Genomic DNA, 18,530 nt, shown 5'->3' with positions numbered 1-18,530 from the left:
CAGTTCCCCCTTACATCCTATGTGGTTTGTACACCTGAAGTGTGATTGGGAAATAGCCCTGGGGACAGGGATGGAGCAGCTGAGGTCTTGCAGCAGGGTCAGTGGACACAGCCCATCTGTGTGCCTGTTCCTGGTCTGATGCTCTGAGGAACTGCAGCTTGCACTGAGATTATTTCTTTCTTTTTAAGAAAATATTTCAGAAGAAAGTGCCTTTGAACTGTTTCTGTATAGCAAACAAGCAGGGAAAGGTCTCCTGTGTTATCTCGAGGATGGAGAAGCAGATGAGTGTTTGTGCTGGACGTGGATTCAGGCTGCAGGTATCCCTGTCCTGTTCCACATGGCTGTCCCTTCCCTGGCCCTCCTCAGAAGATGCTTCACATCCCAGCTGGAGACCAGGCCTGAGGAGCAGAGAGGTGCTGCTCCCTGCTCAGTTCATCGCGATAAACATCAATAAAATAAACTTATTGACAAATAAACATGTTTCAGGGCCTGATTCTGCACTGGCTGTGGAAGAAAATCAGATTTGAAAGCATTCATCCCTTTACGAGATGAAAGCCTATGCATTCCTAAAAGAAAGCTGAGTGAATTCATATGGGGATTGTATTAAGGCTATAAATACCTTGGGGTGACGGGCCTGGACTAATGACCCAGTTTACAGTGGGACCTGCTCTGCACTTGCATCGTGTGGGTCTCCTGAGCACGAGGGATTTTGTTCACAGAGACCCATTTGCAGAGTCGTGGCTTTTATGGCCTTTGTGAAGGTGAGAAAAGTGAAGAATTTACACAGTAAAAATTCTTGGCAAAGTCAGAGCCTCCAGTTTTCGTGTAATAAACCAATTACTGTGCTGCTGAATTCACACACCTCAGAAAAGTGTACTGTAAACTCATATCCCAAGGTAAAAACATGCAAAAAATTCAGACTTTGGCTTTGCCAAATATTTTATTGCAAATTCTGCACTTCAAAAAAAAAAAATCTAGACAGGATGCATAAGTACTGAATACTTCTTCTTGGCTCTTACATGATGAAAAAATATTGTGAAAGTCTCTACTTTATAAAGCAATAGATACATCTCTGTGATGGAAATTAAAAGTGTAGATGGAAATTTGATAAGGAGCATCTAGTATGGCTTCTAATTTATTTAGAAAATAGGCACGTGGGCTCCAGCCCGGTAAGGGATTTAAGCACATAACCAATCTCACCGGACTGCTCTGGGACTTTTTGCACATCAAAGCCAAGCCCAAGCCCAGACGCTACTGAAGCTGACCTTCCCGACTCCTCATGCTATCTCTGCACGAAAAGTCTGACGCTGTTCAGATGCTGTGCATTTCTGCAAGTATTTAGATATTGAGTAGATGGAGAGCAATACCATGAAGTATTGTTGTGGGCTTGAGCAACAGAGAGCATCTCTCAACACCAATCATCCGTGGACCAAGTAGTGCTCAAAAAGATGACTTTGGGGCATGGATGTGCTTAACTACCTGGTCACCTCAGGTTCCTCCAGTCAAAGGTGCTTGTAGACACGGGATGGTGGTGCCAAATGTCCCATTCCCAAGCAGATGTCCCAATGAAGCACCTGGCCACAGCCCTGCCTCCTCCCTACCACCTCCACCCCAGCTCTGCCAGGGGAATGGGTCCTTTCAGTGCTTTCAGTGGTGTTTCAGATAGAATTGATTTGTTCAGGTCAAACATTTAAATGGGCTGCTTGCGCTAACGAAGCTGTTATTGCATGCTGTGAGGCTGGGAGTCCACACAAGCCGCTCTTCGTAGGAAATGGTGACTGACCCCTTGGTGGCTCCAGCTGGATCTGGAGGATCTTCTCTCTCCCACCCTAAGCCCTTTCAAAACATTTTACACCACATCTTTTGTGCACGCTGTCTACAAGGCACTTGACATTTAAAAAACCCTTCTCATTTAAATCAGTTTGCTGATGTGTTGAAAGGTGGCCGCACACACACAGCACTCGCAAACCAGTGAACAGTGTGGGCAGCACGTAATTATTCTTATTATTCTCTCCTCCAACAGCCTCAGGGAGCAAGCTGGGGCTTTCCTGGTGCAGGTGATTGAGATCCTGCACCCAGCTTTGCCCCCTAATCCCTGGAGGGTCTCCATGTTCCCATGGCCAGGCTTTAACCAGCAGTGGGTGCTCTCCATGGGTCGCCCTTGCTTCATCAGCCTTCACCATGAGGGGCTTGTTGTCTGAACCTATTGCCGGGACAGCATAGCCCCAGTGGAAGCTGGCAGTGTGGTCCTGTCCCTGCCCCTGCCCTCCCTGGCTGGCAGACCTCTGCCACCCCCTGCCTGTCCCAGCCCCGGGGCAGCAGGACACCCTGCAGAAGCTCTCCCTACCCAGGAGGAGGAGGAAGAAGAGGAAGAGCAGGAGAGCCTTGCCTTCAGTGGTCACATCAGAATTACGGCTGAGAGCAGAGCTGCAGCAGGTTGATGGAAATGGTTTGTGACAAGAGAATCAAGTGCAGAGAAATAATTTCTCTGCTGAAAACACCTCTGCTACATAGGGTCACTGAACGGCTAAATTCTGAAATATTTAACTTAATGCAACTGGCAGCAGCTACCGCAGTACTTGTCCTCAAGGAACTGCTGACATTTGCAGTGGAGCCGCTACGAAACTCAGACAAAATGAGGCCTGGAGCAAACCTAGTATCAAGGAAAAAATCATTACACAGTGCATTGTGCACATTTAAAAAACACAACTGATGTCCAAAACCTCGAGGCCCTGTGTGTCAACCATGTCCTAACAGAAATATTCAACACCTTTAACCAAAGAGTCCTCCCCTTTGGACACCAGCAGGTCAATTAGTTTAGCTCGATGGTGGCCTCAATGCAGAGACGTTGGTAACGAATCTTGAGAGCAAGTGAAATCGGGCAGGCGTTTCTGTGAATGAGCAAGCTGGCTGGCTGCCCTCCGTGTTTATTCAGGGCTCCGTGGAGCCAGCAGACATCACGCTCCACTGCCTCTTACACTTGGCAGGAGCGGAGGGCGCTTCCGAGGGGAAGTGGCCTTGCACAAATGCCAAGGATGAGGCTCAACGTGGCCGCTCAGCCCTTGGCGAGGGAAAAGCCTCCAGTCTGGCTTTCATGCCTTGGAGTCTCCTCTAGATGGTTCCTCAAAACGCTGCAAGTGCATGAGGTTGTCCATCATCAATGCTGTCTCCTTATGCGTATTCAGGTATTTCGGATCCAGGATACTGGGAGATGTTAAATAGTGAGGGAAACCTGGTCTGGTGGGAGGTGTCCCTGCCCATGGCAGGGGTTGGACTGGATGAGCTTTAAGGTCCCTTCCAACCCAAACCGTTCTGTGATTCTATGAAAACGTGTATCATAGTCTCTGGTCCTATTATAAAAGATTACTGCGATAACCTGAAGATTGGGTGTAACATTACAGCCTTTCCTAGTTTTTTTAGACATTTTCCGAGTTCCGCAAAAAATCATACTCCTCTGTTCCAATAGATTGTAATTAGCTGTCTGAGCCAGCTACCTTTTGCTGAGTTTCCCCAGCCATGATGAATAGCAGTGAATTGCCAGGGTGTTTCTATCGCTCCTCCAGATGTGAGCTGCATGGACATGCAAGAAGCTGGACCAGAGACCTCCTGAGGCCTCTTCCAGCACTGATTATGCCATGCCCCTGTGTTTTTATGGATGAAAATGAGGGGAGGTTGATAGGTCCAGTTCTGAGAGGTTTTACTGGACGTGCTGCAGGTGCTCGGGTCAGCCTGTAAGGCACGAGAAGCATATCTGTGTGCCTGGGTCACAGCAGCCTCGCCATGTGCATATATTTGTGAGTTCCCATAAAGCCACCTCCAGAACAGGAGCAGAGCTGGAAATGAGAGGTCGACCACCAGGGGAGCCTCATATGTCCCCAGAACAAGAAGGGAGCTTAACAGAACTCTGAGGATTTGTAGGCATGGATAGAGGGACACCTTCAGGCCATGCTGCAGCCCCAGGACCTATGATCTATGTGGCTTGAACTCTACATGGTTTAAGCAGGAAATAGATGGAACATATCATATATCCTGACATATCATCCTGAATTGGGATGTCTTGGAGAGAGAAAGCTTGCAGGGATGAAGTAAGAGCATTTATGAAACCGATGGTTAAAAATTGAAAAGCCCGCAGAAAATACCCTAAAAAACCCAAACAATGACATTTCAGGCACGTGACCCCTTCACCAGGACTAAAAAAAAGGCAAACACTTTCAATGCAGGTTGACAACAAATTGCTCTAAATTTACATTATATTACTCTGAATTACCTGAAAGGAATTGGTTAGTACTTGTGAAACAGAGGCGGGAGGCTCATTAACGATGAGATCACGAACCCCTGTGGGACAGAAAGTCCAAGTGTGAGAGGTGATTTGTCAGTTTGCTTCATTTTGTGTGCTTGCCGGCAGTGAACGAGAAGTCATTGCCACTGTTTTCTTTCCTACGTCAGTAATTTTCTATTACATTGTTTTTCTGTGAGGTTTTGCTGCTCCAAGAAAGAAGAAAACATTTTGGAAACATCTTATCTGCCAGGTGTCCCTAAAACTTGGGCACCTCCCCCAGAGCAGTCCCTCTCCACTGCCAGGACCTCACCAGGGACCCCCACGTTTGGGGCATCCAGCTGGAGCTGGGGCAGAATTTGGGACTCAGGGCCACCCTTACCCCAACACCTTCTCACAGGCCATCTGCAGAGCCATAAAAGAAGTTATTAATCTTTCTTTTTAATATGTTCTGGACCAGAGATCCTGTCCCAGCCCATGGGGGTGCCCAGGGGAGGAGAGCAGCAGGGACCCCCACATATTAAATGATGGCTGCTCAACAGCCAGATACCCAACGCTGCTGCTTGCTGCAGTCTTCAGTCACACCTGACACCTGAAAAGGTTCAGTCTACTTCAATTTGGATCTTAACAGCATTTAATTCCTTCAGCAAGGAGTTGCAGACAGTGATCTTCTCCATTAGCGCCCTTTTTTTGTGATGGCTGCAGAAGGTACCTCCCGCAGTGGCGGGCGGGCTGTACGTCTTCTGAGACAGGAGAGCATTTGAAATCATACTGGGTCTGCATCCAGCTTGTTCACCATCTGTTTAAAGCTGAAAGCACTCTAGCATTAGCTACAGCTCAAAAGCAGACACATCATTTGTTTCACGTCGAAGCACTCTTGGATATACTTTTCCTTCAGCCTAGCAAAGATAAATGACTTGCTGGAAGATATCATTTGTAGGACAGAACATTTATATTGCAGAGACCAGAGATTTTTTGAAAGCTTTATTATTGTTGCAATGAATCAGCATTTGCTACTTGATGTAATCTTGGCAGCAGGGCAATATCCTTTGTACTGTTTCAAAAAGAAATGCAGAGTAGCTGTTTTATTTCAAAATAGCATCTTTTTTTTGTTTAAGGGAGGTGCATATGTAGGGCTATTAGATGGCAGGTCTCAAAATACATACAAAGGATTCTACCTCTGGAAGGCGACCATTACAGATCAGATTCACATTACCATTTTCATTAAAACAGCAGAATATTAAAAATACGAGAAAGAAGAAACTGCAGTGAAGTCTGTGAGCCTGCACACAACTATAGATGCTGGTATAGCTCTAAGTGCATGACAGTTTACGTGGACCTCCACAAATGTAGCTCTGCTTACAGATACCACATCTGCAGGATTCAAGCCCAAAATGATAACCTTCTGATTCTCTACTTTCAACTAAGGATATTTCTAACTTTGTTAACACGCATTCCCCCCAGTCCCCAGATCTGCTGGAGAGTGTCCATTCTGTCTGATACAGAGCTAAAAACCCTTTACGTATCTCTTTCTTACCTAAAAAGACCTCCCTGCACCTCCATATTGTTAACTGCATCCCATTAGCTGAGAACACCCTCATCTCTCTCACTGAAGAGCCAAAGGGTAGGAATTCTTGTCTGAATATGAATAAAACTGGGAAAAGTTAACAGCGTGATGACATACAATGTGAATGATGCCACCCAAAGAGGAGGAAAATTCCTCACGCAAGTCCTTCCCCACACACGATTTCCAGTGGCATCACCGCAATAGCTTGTGGAACTGACACCTAAAAAATTATGCAGAATAGAAATTGAATTTATGACATAACAAATAATATTTAATATATAGCATTGAATGCATACACATCAATACCAGTGCTGTAACAACAAAACAGAACTCGTAAAATTAGCAGCAGTTTTTGCAAGTACAAAAATACACATTTTTTTTCAGAACATATATAATAGCAAAATTTATCAGGATATATTATACAAACTCAAAGCATTTAGATAATGCATTACTTTTAATATATTATATGATGTTTTAGATGCTGCATAATAAAATTACATGTGTTCTGCTTGCAATAATACATAATGCCATTTACAGCAATGTTAAGAAACTATTCACAACTTAAACACGAACAGAACAGCCAACGAAGCACAATAAATGAAACACACGGAGTTGCAAGGTGTTAGTTACAAACTTCAGCGCTTCTCTTCACGTATTTTTGAGCTTTGTTTTTCTTTCTTTTGCAATGTGAAAGAAATAACTACACCTATCGAACATACCTTATAAACATATAGAAAACAATACACTTACTCCTTGGAGGACAGTGAAGGTAATACCTATCAGTCTCAGAACAGTAGTATACTACCACAGGTAAGGAATCTACGCTGACTTTGCACACTACATCAAAACCACAAAGGACTGGGACTCACATCCGCAAGGCTCAACACTCAAGTGGTCAAGAGCAGAGGCCCGGCAGGACCCTGCTGCCCTGGCAGGCTCAGAGAACGGGGCACTGCTCTCCATTACCTCCTGGGACCTTTTTAGCAGTTTTTTATTATTTGTACAATGTTCTTGCAAAGCTTTATGTAGGAACGTTACTCAGACAGTTTCCTAAAAAAAGAAAACGTGTGAATCCGGGGACTGCTCAATTAAATTTGAACAACCTGGATATTAGACTTAAAATGAACACACATTAACACCGAAGGCATTTTCTTTACGGTGTTTATTTTAAGTGTTAAGATTCCTCCGCAAAAAAAGCTTTGCTCAGTCTCTTCAAACTTTGGATTGCTGTAATGCTCTTCTAGACCTCCTCTTCAATCTCGGATCATGAAGTCTGTCTCTTCCTGTGACTTTCAGGGGTAATGGCTGGATTTCAGGCTTAATCAAATAGCCCTTGACTCTGTCAGCAGGTTTTGGGGGCGCCGGCCTGCTGTTGGGCTCCACCAAGCCCCCCTCAGCCAAAGCGTCGGTCGGCTGTGGGGATGGCGGCACCCTGGTGGGTTTAACCAAAAAGTCATCAGCTGCTTCAGCGGCAGCGTCTTCGTGTTTCTTTAGCGACTGAAAAGTGCTGTCGAAAGGGCAGGAAGTTTCGGTTGGGGTAAACACAGATTGGTCTGAAAACTGAGAGAAAGCACTGTCCAGAGAGCTCATTGACGACACAGACGGAGACGTTGCAGGAGAAGACAGGCTAGAAGAGCTAAATCCTGAGCAAATATTTAATCCCTCTGGCGCTGGAGGCAGGAGGCAATGGGAAGAGTCTTTCTTTTCAACGTTTCGGTGTGTGTTGTCACTTTTACCAACACTAATTCCTATAATCAAGCTCTGATTTATAAGCTTTTGCCCCTCCATTTGCAGTGACCGAAGCTGACGGAGATAGTCTTCATCTTCATGAGACAGGACAGCGTCACAGCTGGCTTTGCGTGCCGCCTTCTCATGACCATCACCAGTGCGGGCAAAGCTGGGGGCGAGGAGGCCAATTGCTGGCTCAGAGGAGCGCCTGTGTCTCCTCAAGGTTTTGAGAGTGCCTGAGGTAGCTGCTGAAGAGAAGCCCAGTGCACTGGAGCAAAGAGGTTCATCCTCCAAGCGCTCTTGGGATGAAAACTTACGGTGCACATCAACAGAAATTGTCAACTGTTTCGATTTGGCTTTACTTTGGATTTCATCCACCTCTGTCTGCTCCGAATCGCCGTCGCTCAGCGTGAAGACAGACTCCCTGCTCCTGTTATCCTGATCTCGGTTCTTAATCCAGTCACTGGAAGAGGAGTCGGCTTCGTCATTCGCCTCATTTTCCAGGCTGTCGTAGGAAGAGTCGTTCAGATGGAGGGAGGCAGCATCTGCAAGGACAAACCATGTGTTAACACATCAGGGACTGAAACACCCTGCTGACAAGCAGCTGCATTTTTTTTTGGCAAGTATCCTTTACTTTCAGGAGCATTCACCCTTTAAAGATTCTTCAAGCATGAATGCCAGTAATTTCAGAAAAAATTACTGTCTAATTTTGAAATGGAAAACCTGAAATGAATGCTAAGTTGCAGTTCAGTCAAGAAGCATATGATAATGGCACAAATAAGGGTTAGGGGTTTTTTGTATTTTTTTTTAAGTGGGGAACTTTAATAGTAGGTAATCCAGCTGTAAATGATAATTTACATGCAGTACACTAAATCTGTAATTAATTGGTTTTTTTCTTTTTGTTAATGAATAGTGAAAGCAGCATTTAACCTTTCTTTCCTTCTTTTAGACAAATGAAGAAAATAGGGGCATACTTTGTACTTTTATTATCTTCCACAAATTACAGTATTTTTAAGAGCAGCACTATAAAGAAAGTTCTAGTCTGAGTTTAAATAGTCACCTCATTTCCACTGAGCACTGCACACCTGGGCCCTGTTCCACATAGGCGATAATTGGAATTACATTAAATCTCTTTTGCTCTGGGCTATGCTAAGCCGAATTATCTCACATTTGCAGCAGACAGAGTTCACGCATGGGCACTCACCATGCCTCAGTGCAGGCTTGAAAACTTGCTCAACTGCCGTAACCTATAGTGGATCTGAGCTCTCAGTCCCAGCATATCACAGCACAGCAGATCCTGATTTCACTGAATTTCACCACATTTCACTGGAGGCAGAGCAGGAGGAGTTTCAGAGGGCCACACTGAGTCAGTCTGGCATGCTGGGACAAGTGCCATTACCACTTTCAGTATAGACCAACTGTGACAAAATTTATTTTACAGGAATGCTACTTTAGAATTCTTTTAAGGAGAGACTCAAAACTCTAGTCAAAATCAACACTATCACAGGGCTGGAGAGTAAAAGGAGCATTAATGATACTTGGAATGCTCTGCCAACTGGGCTGTAAGACATTTTCAGTCCCCAGTTCCATGAATTTCCAGTGCTAGGAGCAAAATTTGCATGTCTGGAGAACTCTCTCTTTTGATAATGAAGAGCAGCTGCTTTCAGCTCTAATATAATGGTGTGACAGGTGTATTATAGCCATTGCTGATGGCTGACTTCCCAATACTCTGGGAAAACATAGGCTGGGGCAAAAATTCTAGATGAGATGAAACCTTCTCCAGATTTTTTTTCTTTCTTTCTGTTTCCCCCTTCTCCCTTTTTTAACATAGTGGCTCAGATGACTGGAGCAGGAGCAAAGGACTCTTTGGGAGATATTTTGTGATACAGTCCAAGTCTACAGTAAGTTGAATCAGTGACTGTCACCAGTACTTTGGGCAAAGGAAAGAGAACAGCAGTATCTGGAACCATTGCATGGAGAGGGGAGCAGCATTCTTCCATGGAATATACTGATCTTTTGGCTGGCTGAGTTTAGCTGTCTAACAGGAGCAAGACGTCACCTGTATTACCTGAGCCATTCTCTCTCTTACATGTCATCAGTATTTCTCCAAAGAGGGAGGTAATTTCCTCTCCAAAAATCCTGCAGCAATTCTCAGTGAGGAACTGGACCAGACTAGAAATCTGCAACAAAGCAATGAGAGAGAGATGTCTTGTCAGATCTTCCATGACCCCGCTCAGGGCAAGCTCACCACACAGATGAGGAACAGGAGGAAACTGCCCATCCAAGATGTGCCCCCAACAGCCAGGAACACCTCTCCCCATCTCCTAGGCCTGAAGAAAACAGGTAGACCCAGCAAAAATGTCCCAATATACATCCTTCTACACATATTTTTTATTTCTACTCTGTCCAGTTCCAAGGCCACCACAACTGGAGATCTTTTTGATGAAAGAAGCACTTTGCTAATGTACCTGGTATTGCTTTATGGTCTCCCACCCCTTCTTACCTTTTTTGTAAATTCACTTTCTACATCAGGAGTGGAGGAAACAGGAGGCCAGAGCAGGCTAGGTGCAATGCAGATAGCCAAATTAAATGCATTCATCTGATTCTCTTCAGATCGCATTTCTATACCATGCAGGACTCCAAAGATGTAACGTAAGAGAACGACATTAGCTCTGGGGAGTTGCTCTATTAACCTGAAAACATACACAAATGTAGTTCTTCAAATTAGTGACTGGACAAAATAGGGTCCATTTTCCATAGATATACACAAGTCAAGATAATGAAAATACAGAAACAGGGTAACATGGTCCAGTAATTATGCCAGAGGAAGTGTCAAAGAGGTGTTCTTGCTCAGTTGCTTTCCCTCACTGTGACACATCTCTGAACAGTTTTCTGGGAGGACAGAAACACCCTAACACATAATTAAAATTACTCTCTGTCAAACTAATGAACCAAGTAAAATGTATGGCATGAAACTGTACTTCACCTAACTTGCCTGGTAATTCACTGTCCACTTAATCAAACAGTTCAGTTGTCTCTCCATGCCACCTAGTTGTCATAAGTATACATAATGTATGTAAGTACGCAGGAGGTCAGCTTGTGTACAAAGCTCTGTTTCCCATGACATATACTTTGCCCACTTTCTGTTTTCTATCACCTGCAAGGGTGGAGGCTTCACTTGCCATTATGCTCCAGTATTTCATTCACAATTCCAGCTTGGCTTCAAGCTGGTCACTAAAATTTGAGATGAATGAGGGGGAAAATATGAGGAATAGATTTCAGCTACTCTTTCACATAGGACTCCAAAATTCCCTGCAGATTATTTTTGGGTTTGGTATCAGGCAGAAATCCAAGTCTTGGATGGTGTATTTACTAATATTATGAATGTTTTTTAAATGAAAGTATATTTCATTTATTTACTGGCATTCACAAAAAGCAGAAAAGCAAGACAAAAAGAGAGTTAGAAAATTGTCCCATACAGGCAATTCCTTAAATATATATGTAAATTTAAATACTCTGTCACAGATAAAGATATTTTCAGCATCTATTGAAAAAAAACTAATTGCAAGTTTTAAGTTGAATGTTTGGGATTCTGCATTCTGGGATACAAATTTAAAGAAAAAAGAATATAGATAATACAAGTAACTCCACCTTTGGATGCTTTTTATCTTCTCTTCATTATTTCCTTGATCCATCACAGAGACCCACTTATCACAGAGCTGGGATGACAAAATGCTTCCTGGGATGTTGCGAAGAAAATCCTTATCAAGAAAAAAGAAGAAAACATGTGAACAGCTGTTCTGGAGCGCAGGAGGGAATATGAATAAACTATGAAGATACAAGAGGATGTATCAGTGGGACAGCACTCGCTGACAAGTATCTTGTTACACACAGCAACCAAAACCAGCAGAAAATCAGCGGAGATAAAGAAGTAATTTGGATTATGCTTAAACTGAACATTTTCCTGCCCTTTCCTCACCCTTTCCTTCAAAATAGAGAAGGATGCTTTATCTGCTATTGCTGAACTAAAAAATCTGCTGTGGGACCAGTTCTTTTGATGCTGCATAATGTCTGTCTTTACTTACCACTTAACTTCATCTGTAGACCCCGTTTCTTCTCCTCAGCTGACAACCTCCAATACTAACAGACCATAAGTGCCCCAAGGCACCCTATTTTCCTTCCCTTATTCAATCCTTTAGTAATGAAGTACTTATACCAGTTATGGATAATCTCGCTGCTCCTGTTTCCTAATACCAGTGGGCAAACTGTTGCAACTTGGGAAAAAGCTTAAACAGTAACTTTCCAAACCAGCCAGGGTAAGGGAAGCTATGGTGCAGATGAGTAACACATTTGCTCTCACGTGGTAAGTCTTCACTGTGATAAATGCTAAGCAATCACCCCACAGTGAAACTGTTATCATGGGATGAATACTGCAAACCAGCACTTTGCATGGTGCAGCTGGCCTGCCCTAAATGCATGTCCTAAACCCACCAGTAGGAAAGTAATTGTGTAAGTCCCGCAAAAGGGGAAAGGAATGTCCTTCACAAACCTTAAACAAAGATGCTGTCACAAATATGGATTCACAGGCCAGGTCCACTTCAGCACCTGAATCAAGCTTCTCCTTGAGCTCTTTGCAGGTTTTTGCACTTCCAGAGCGCCTGAAAATGCCCTCGGTGGAAGGGCCCTCTTGGTAAAGGAGGGAAAGCATGTCCTAAATGAGATTAAAAGGCAAACAGGCTTTCTCAGAAATGTATTTTACTGTTAGATGCCATTAAAATGTAGTTTTGCCACTTTCGTCACAGGTGAAAACCTTTGAGTCCTAAAACAGCTCGCAAATCAAACACGAGCCAAGGCTCATCCTCCAAGCCACGCCAAACTGCAGAGCAAAGCTGTGGTTTGGCGCACAGATTTTGGAAAACATCCCCTCAGAAATACTGTGCTGCCACTGCTGAGCACTGACCTCCTGCGTGATTGCAGGATCTGTTCAAGTTTTAGCCAAGTCATTTAAACACAGAAACACTGTGGTTTGGGAAATGGAGAGTGGTCTCCATAATCCAAAGGTCTGCATCTGACAGTGGCTGCACTTCTACAGCAGATCGCACTCACATTTTTACTCATTTTGCTTCTTGCGAGCAGTATCACACTCTGCAAGCAGTTCAGGGCTGTTGGCAGCACCTGAAGGTGCTCCCACCTGAGAGGTCACCCAGAGGGGGCCAAAGCTTGGTTCATGGCTCCTCCCAAGCCAATGAGACTGCAAAGGAGTAAACAGGCAGGCAGGTCACTACATGAGATATTTAAAAGGAAGGAGAAAACAAGCAGATTCCTGCCTAGCTTTTAAAATAACAGGAGAGCCCAATTTCTTCTGCTAAATAGGAGAAGAAAACGAGCAGAAAAGGAAACGCTGAAATCAGAGCCCTCTCCTGAGGTAAGATGTACATGATATTTTCCAGCTGCTTAATTCTCTGCAGTCTCCCGTGGGTCGTGTCTCAGGCCTCTCCCCAGGCCTGCTCCAAGCAACGTGGAATCTGTCATCTTCGTCTCCTCCAAGGGGAAAAACGCATGCAATCTGTCTCTGGGACTACGTGCCTGCACACAGTGGTCTGAGGACTGAATTATCATAAGAAATGGCAAGAAAATGGACACTGGGGGAGAGTCTGTCATCATTAAACTGAGTTACTGTAGCAGTAATGCTAAGCAGTGGGGTTTGGTGACTTTCCTAACCTGGGCTGTAAGGTAGGTCTTCCTGACAAACAGCAATGCAAATAAATCTAATGGAAACTACTATTTTTACTTTTCTTCTTTAACTTTTCTTTCTCGCTCTTGCAGAAGTTGAAAGCCAAGCATTCATGTAAGTGCAGACACTTTGGAGGAGCACCTTTCATGGCAGCAGGACTCATATCAGCTTTTCCATTTTCTTTGCAGGGATTGAGAGCTCTGCTGTCAAAACAGGCCGAGTCTGACAGCACGGGATCTTAGCACATGAACAAATGCTTTAAAAATATATTTTGAATAAAATACCCAGAAGACAAAACTGGGAAGCTCCTTTTAAAGTAGTAAACCCAGACAGAATTACACAAATGAAGCTAATGCTGTAAGACAATTCAGTGTGGCAATGGCTAAAAGAGAGCCCTTCAGCTGTGAAAGCAAGTTTGAAGCAGAGGTATCAAACATGCCTGCAGCAGTCAGCCCTGATATTTTCCTTCTCCTGCAGGTAAATCCCATAGTCCCTCAGATGCTGTATTCCATTCTCCAGAGATGCTGCATGAAATCAAAAGTAAGTTATATTTTGTGCCATAAACACAGTGTTTAAGATTCAAAGCACAAAGTCTACCAAGCTGTGATTCTATTTTTTCAGATAAAAATTTACTAATATTTATGTTTTGGAGAAATTTCTGCAATGCAGCACTGGCTCATCTCTCAGACAGAGAGGAAGAGAGACCAGGTTCTTACAGGTTCATCTCTGGAGGGCTTATTTAAATAACACCACTGATAAAAATGCACACTTCCTCCTCAAAAGACACTAACAAATGCACACTATTAAAAGACCTGAAAAGTTCTGGTACGATTCACTATTCAGGCAGTGATAAAGCAGCACATCAAGCACAAGCTTAGGAGACAAACCACCTCTTCCTGTAAACTGCTGTAACCCCACTGATTTCAGTGGCGCTCTGGCAAGTTGCTCCAGACAAAAGTCAGGCTGGATGAGAGGCCCCATCCTACAGAGCTCACTTCCATCCCGTAGATGTTTCAACTGCTGCATCAACAACAGGGCAGTCCTCAGTCCTGACAAAAAATGCCCCACATCTGCCTTAATTATGCCTGGGAATGGGCTCTAGGACAACCTTTTTCATGTTCCTGGCCTGGTTTTGATAGCACCTACAGCACTAGTGCTCCTTCGCAACAGGATGAAAAGATGCTCCTGCAGTCTCCACCTTCCCACCTATTTTTTGCAGTGGTGCTGTCAGACCAAAAACAAGGGACTCAGAGTGCTGGTGTGCCCTGGGACAAGGTTCTGAAACTGCTTAAGGGCAGGTAGCATTTGTGTGCAAGGGTAGACTGCCTAGGACAGTAGATGACACATTCATGGAGTTGGGGAATTTACACAGATGGAAGTGGTTTAAAAACTGTGTGTGAATGTGGCCTTTATTTATACTGTATAAGTGAGGATTAGGGAACCAGTCTTATAAAGAAGAAATAGCCCAGAGCAGCAGATGGATCACGTACATTTCTTAAGCTGTTTGGTATTAACCAGGCCTGACCACAGCACGTTAAAAACCAAAGTTTTTGCTGAGAACCACAAATGAGGTTTCCTTCTGGTTTTGCCGCTTGGGTAATTTCAGTGTCCCATTTACAAAGTGTCCCCGTGTTCTCATTCATTACGCAAAGAAATTCCACCACGGTAAGAAGCAGCCCTGAGCCTAGGACTCACCAAGAGGGGTTTGGGCAGGTTGTCATCCTCACAGATGGCTGTTAGCAAAAGGCCAAAGAGCTTCCCAGGAGCAGCAGATGTTGAGGAGAGGGGTGCGTTGTCCAAGTGAGTGCCTGGGCCACGCCAAAAAGCCCAATTTATGATAGACCTTTTCCTTTTAAATGACTTTTGGCTTAAGTCTGGGAAAAGAGAAAGGTGTTTATTAGAAGCAATGCATTTCAATTCTAATTCCAGTATTTGTTTTGTGGTGGTTGCTATGATTTCAAAGGAAAAAATGTCATGAACTCAACCACCTCCTTGGCATCCAGCTCAGCCTAATCCACCATGCACATACCTGTGTGTGTGTGTGGAAAACGCCTTTCCCATGCTCTTAAGAGGATCACTGAGATCTGCAGTGCACTGCTGGACCACAGCAGCACTTACCGCTATGTGGGATGGCAAACCTCAGCCCACTGATTTCACATGGAGCTGGACGGTGCTCAATAACTTATTTCCCATTCAGAGGTGCAAAACCACAGACCCTTTTTGGAAAAGATTAATACATAAACAACACTGCCCTCACTTTTGTTGTCTGGAGGCATCCCAGCTCCTCTGGCAATGCAGGAGAGCACCCACTCCCTCACAGGTAACATCAGAGAATCAACTAAAGGAGTGAGACACTATCAGATCAGGAGAAGTTGTTGCCTTTGCTCTTCTCCACAAACCCTCACTCCAAGCATTTGCTGACCATGGCGTAGGAATGGTGCCTGCCCTTTAATCAACGCCTTCCAGATGGCATTTCAGCATGCTGCCAACACACTGATGAGCTCCGTTTGTCTTCATTTATTTTAACATATTTCATGAGATACCAAAAGAGCATCACTAATCGGAGCTCTTACTTGCAGTGCATAGAAAAGGAAAAAGGGGTTTTTTTATATGACCTTTCTCTGCATCAGCCAGTGTAAAACCTTAACAGCATGGGCTCCTGTCAAGGGTGGGTTGAGAGTGTTTAAGATGAAAGTACTAACCAGAAAAAATTTATTCTGTTATGTTTTTCCTTTTCTAGACATTTTCAAAGCCTTTGATTTAGGAGCTTACCTACCTTGTGCACCTTTCTATTAGCTGGCTCTTCCACCCGGTCATACATTTTGCTTTCTGCTGTTGTGAAGGGCAGAGGGTAGAAGCAAGGCTTGCAGAAGTAAAGACTGTGGTATAGTACCAGATTTTTCTCTCCTATACTTTACTACACTTGTCTTTTAGCCCAAATAGTGATTTCTGTTATACGTCATTCCATTCTAGGAGATCATGCTCCCTTTGGGAATGGGTGGAAATCTTTTCATTAGAGGCTTTACAGGATGAAAAGTTACAATTTAACTCAAAATGTGAAAGCCTGATGAAAAATTATTTTAATAAAAAATACTAAGGAGGATACACATTTTAAGCAGTCCAAAGCTTCATGAAATATAAGCTTGGCAGTGTCTAAGGCTTTACTTGACACATCATGTTCTGGGAGAACATAACTAACCTATAACTTTCAAAATGACAATTTTCTTTCATATGAGCAGGATATTAGCGTGTGAATATGGTTTGCTTCACTTGGAGTTCTAGTCACACAACAGCAAATACATATTGGTGTTTTTCTCTGGGTCTCATTAGAAGTAAAATGAAGTAAAAATGAAGAAGAAATGCTATTTTGGAGAACAAGGGATAGCAGAAGTGGGAAAAAACAGGTCTTAAAATTAGGAACTTTTCTTAGTCTCTCACTGCCTGCTCTACTCTGAAAAGCCATGGTCCAAACTGGCAACGGGAGCAAGGGGGAATTGTGATTAACTGCAGGTCTCTCCTGGGACAGGAAGGAAATCTCCATCACTGTTCTTCAGCATACCAGGGCAGAAACCAACAACTGATGTACAGCAATGAAATGCTATGTCACTTACAAAATTAACATTCACTGAACAACAGGAGAACTCTTCTTATCCCCTTTTCTAAGGCGGTTGAGATGTCTTAAGGTAAAGAGCAGATGAGAAGGGGAGGATGTACACTTTATTTTCTTGAACCTGTTACAGCATCAGGAGAAGCCTGGCCTCCCCTCAGCCAAGATGCCAGTTATTGCTTTGCAGAAGGACTTCCATACAAAAACATCAGGGCCTTGCTCTGGTAGATTATTCTAGGCCAAAATCAGAAAAAGCAACACTTTTAGTTGCAGATCTTGCTCAGAGCTCACAGCAGCCATCTATTCTGCTCATATTTTACATGCAGGGAATTTCTTTTCATAGGTAGTGTCCCAGCCATGCAAGTGGCATTTCCTCTTCTTGAAAACTAATCAGAAACTTCTAAATAAAACCTCAGATCTATTAAACTGCATAGCATCCTTTCTGATCAAATGCGTAACTGTCAGTTTTCAAATACCTCCTTTCTTTATTGAGACCAACTTGTTGAAATTTTGCTTTCTCTTTTAACAGACAGTTAAATAATAATTTGGACTACAGACTAGCCACTGACAGGAGTCAGTTCTTTCAAGTTAAACTTCAAGCAAATCATTATTTACAATAATTTTTACCCATGTGCTCATGAGCATTACTTAATGGCTATGTTTAACTGGTAGGTTACCATTCCTGTTACGTGCTGAGAGACTGCAGGAGAGGCAACAGAAACCCTCCCAGTTCTTCCGCACAGTGAATTCTTCTGTACTTTTTTTAACCACCCTGCCAGGACAGCTGATGCAGCTACACCACCGTGGTCGGTGTCCACACAGCTACTTATGTGACTTGACAGCCAGTGGTCAGTCACGTCTGCCTGTCAGCACCTACAAGGATGCCTAACCATGGTGTCTGCTGCTTCAACAGGGCAGCTACCCCTTGCTGCCTCCAGAAGGGATGGTGTGTCCAGTGCAGCAGTATCAGTACAGGGAGGTGATGGGGGGGGAAGGATGGCACAGCATGTGTGGCCGTGAAATGGGGAGTTACAGGGAAGTGATGGGGGGGAGGATGGCACAGTGTGTGTGGCAGTGAAATAGGGGGTCACAGAGTCCGCTCCTTGTAAATTTGCCCTGTATGTGGTGGTGTGCTAGGAGGTACCTAACAACAACACAGATTTTGCCTTGCTGAAGCTGAGCCCAAAGCCAGATCATAGCCTTGGCTCGCACACAGGTACCCTTTGCCATTTTCCAAAACCAAAAGAGGTGAAAAGGAGTTAGGAAGAGCACAACGAACTGTGCTGTATGCAAGATAATGTAGTGTGCAAACAGCCAGACCTATACATCGCTTTAAAAGGTTTTGTCTGATGAGGAGGAGAGGTGAATGGACTAAAAGCCTCTTTCTCCCACTCAGCTCAGTCCCTGGGCATGACTTGCAGCTTGCCCCGGGCTTCTGGTGCCCCAAAGCCAGCCTTGCCTCCCCTCCTGCGGTGTGCACAGCACCGCTGAAAACGCATCTGCATTACAACTTTACAGGCCTGATTTGCATTTCTATTTTATCTTGCCAGTCAACGTCAGCTGCCAACTGGGGCCTGTAAACCTAATTACACCCCTTTGCAAAATTGCCTCATTCTTA

At 44.0% G+C, this 18,530-nt stretch overlaps 1 protein-coding gene across 1 annotated transcript in view; it reads right to left on the bottom strand.

Annotated features, from left to right (window-relative positions):
• Positions 1–7,055: 7,055 nt before the first annotated feature.
• Positions 7,056–18,530, bottom strand: part of ARHGAP20 (Rho GTPase activating protein 20) — a 50,878-nt gene continuing 39,403 nt past the window's right edge. The window contains exons 9-14 of the mRNA XM_010180803.1: positions 15,001–15,179; positions 12,121–12,282; positions 11,223–11,332; positions 10,075–10,264; positions 9,640–9,751; positions 7,056–8,116 (exon numbers count right to left, since the gene is read on the bottom strand). Coding sequence (XP_010179105.1) covers positions 7,056–8,116; positions 9,640–9,751; positions 10,075–10,264; positions 11,223–11,332; positions 12,121–12,282; positions 15,001–15,179 — 1,814 coding nt within the window. The remainder of the gene's footprint in view (positions 8,117–9,639; positions 9,752–10,074; positions 10,265–11,222; positions 11,333–12,120; positions 12,283–15,000; positions 15,180–18,530) is intronic.

This window comes from Mesitornis unicolor, unplaced genomic scaffold, assembly GCF_000695765.1.
Source record: "Mesitornis unicolor isolate BGI_N332 unplaced genomic scaffold, ASM69576v1 scaffold873, whole genome shotgun sequence".
Taxonomy (NCBI): domain Eukaryota; kingdom Metazoa; phylum Chordata; class Aves; order Mesitornithiformes; family Mesitornithidae; genus Mesitornis; species Mesitornis unicolor.
Note: the sequence above shows the minus strand (reverse complement) of the source record. Positions and strands in the feature narration are given on the sequence as shown.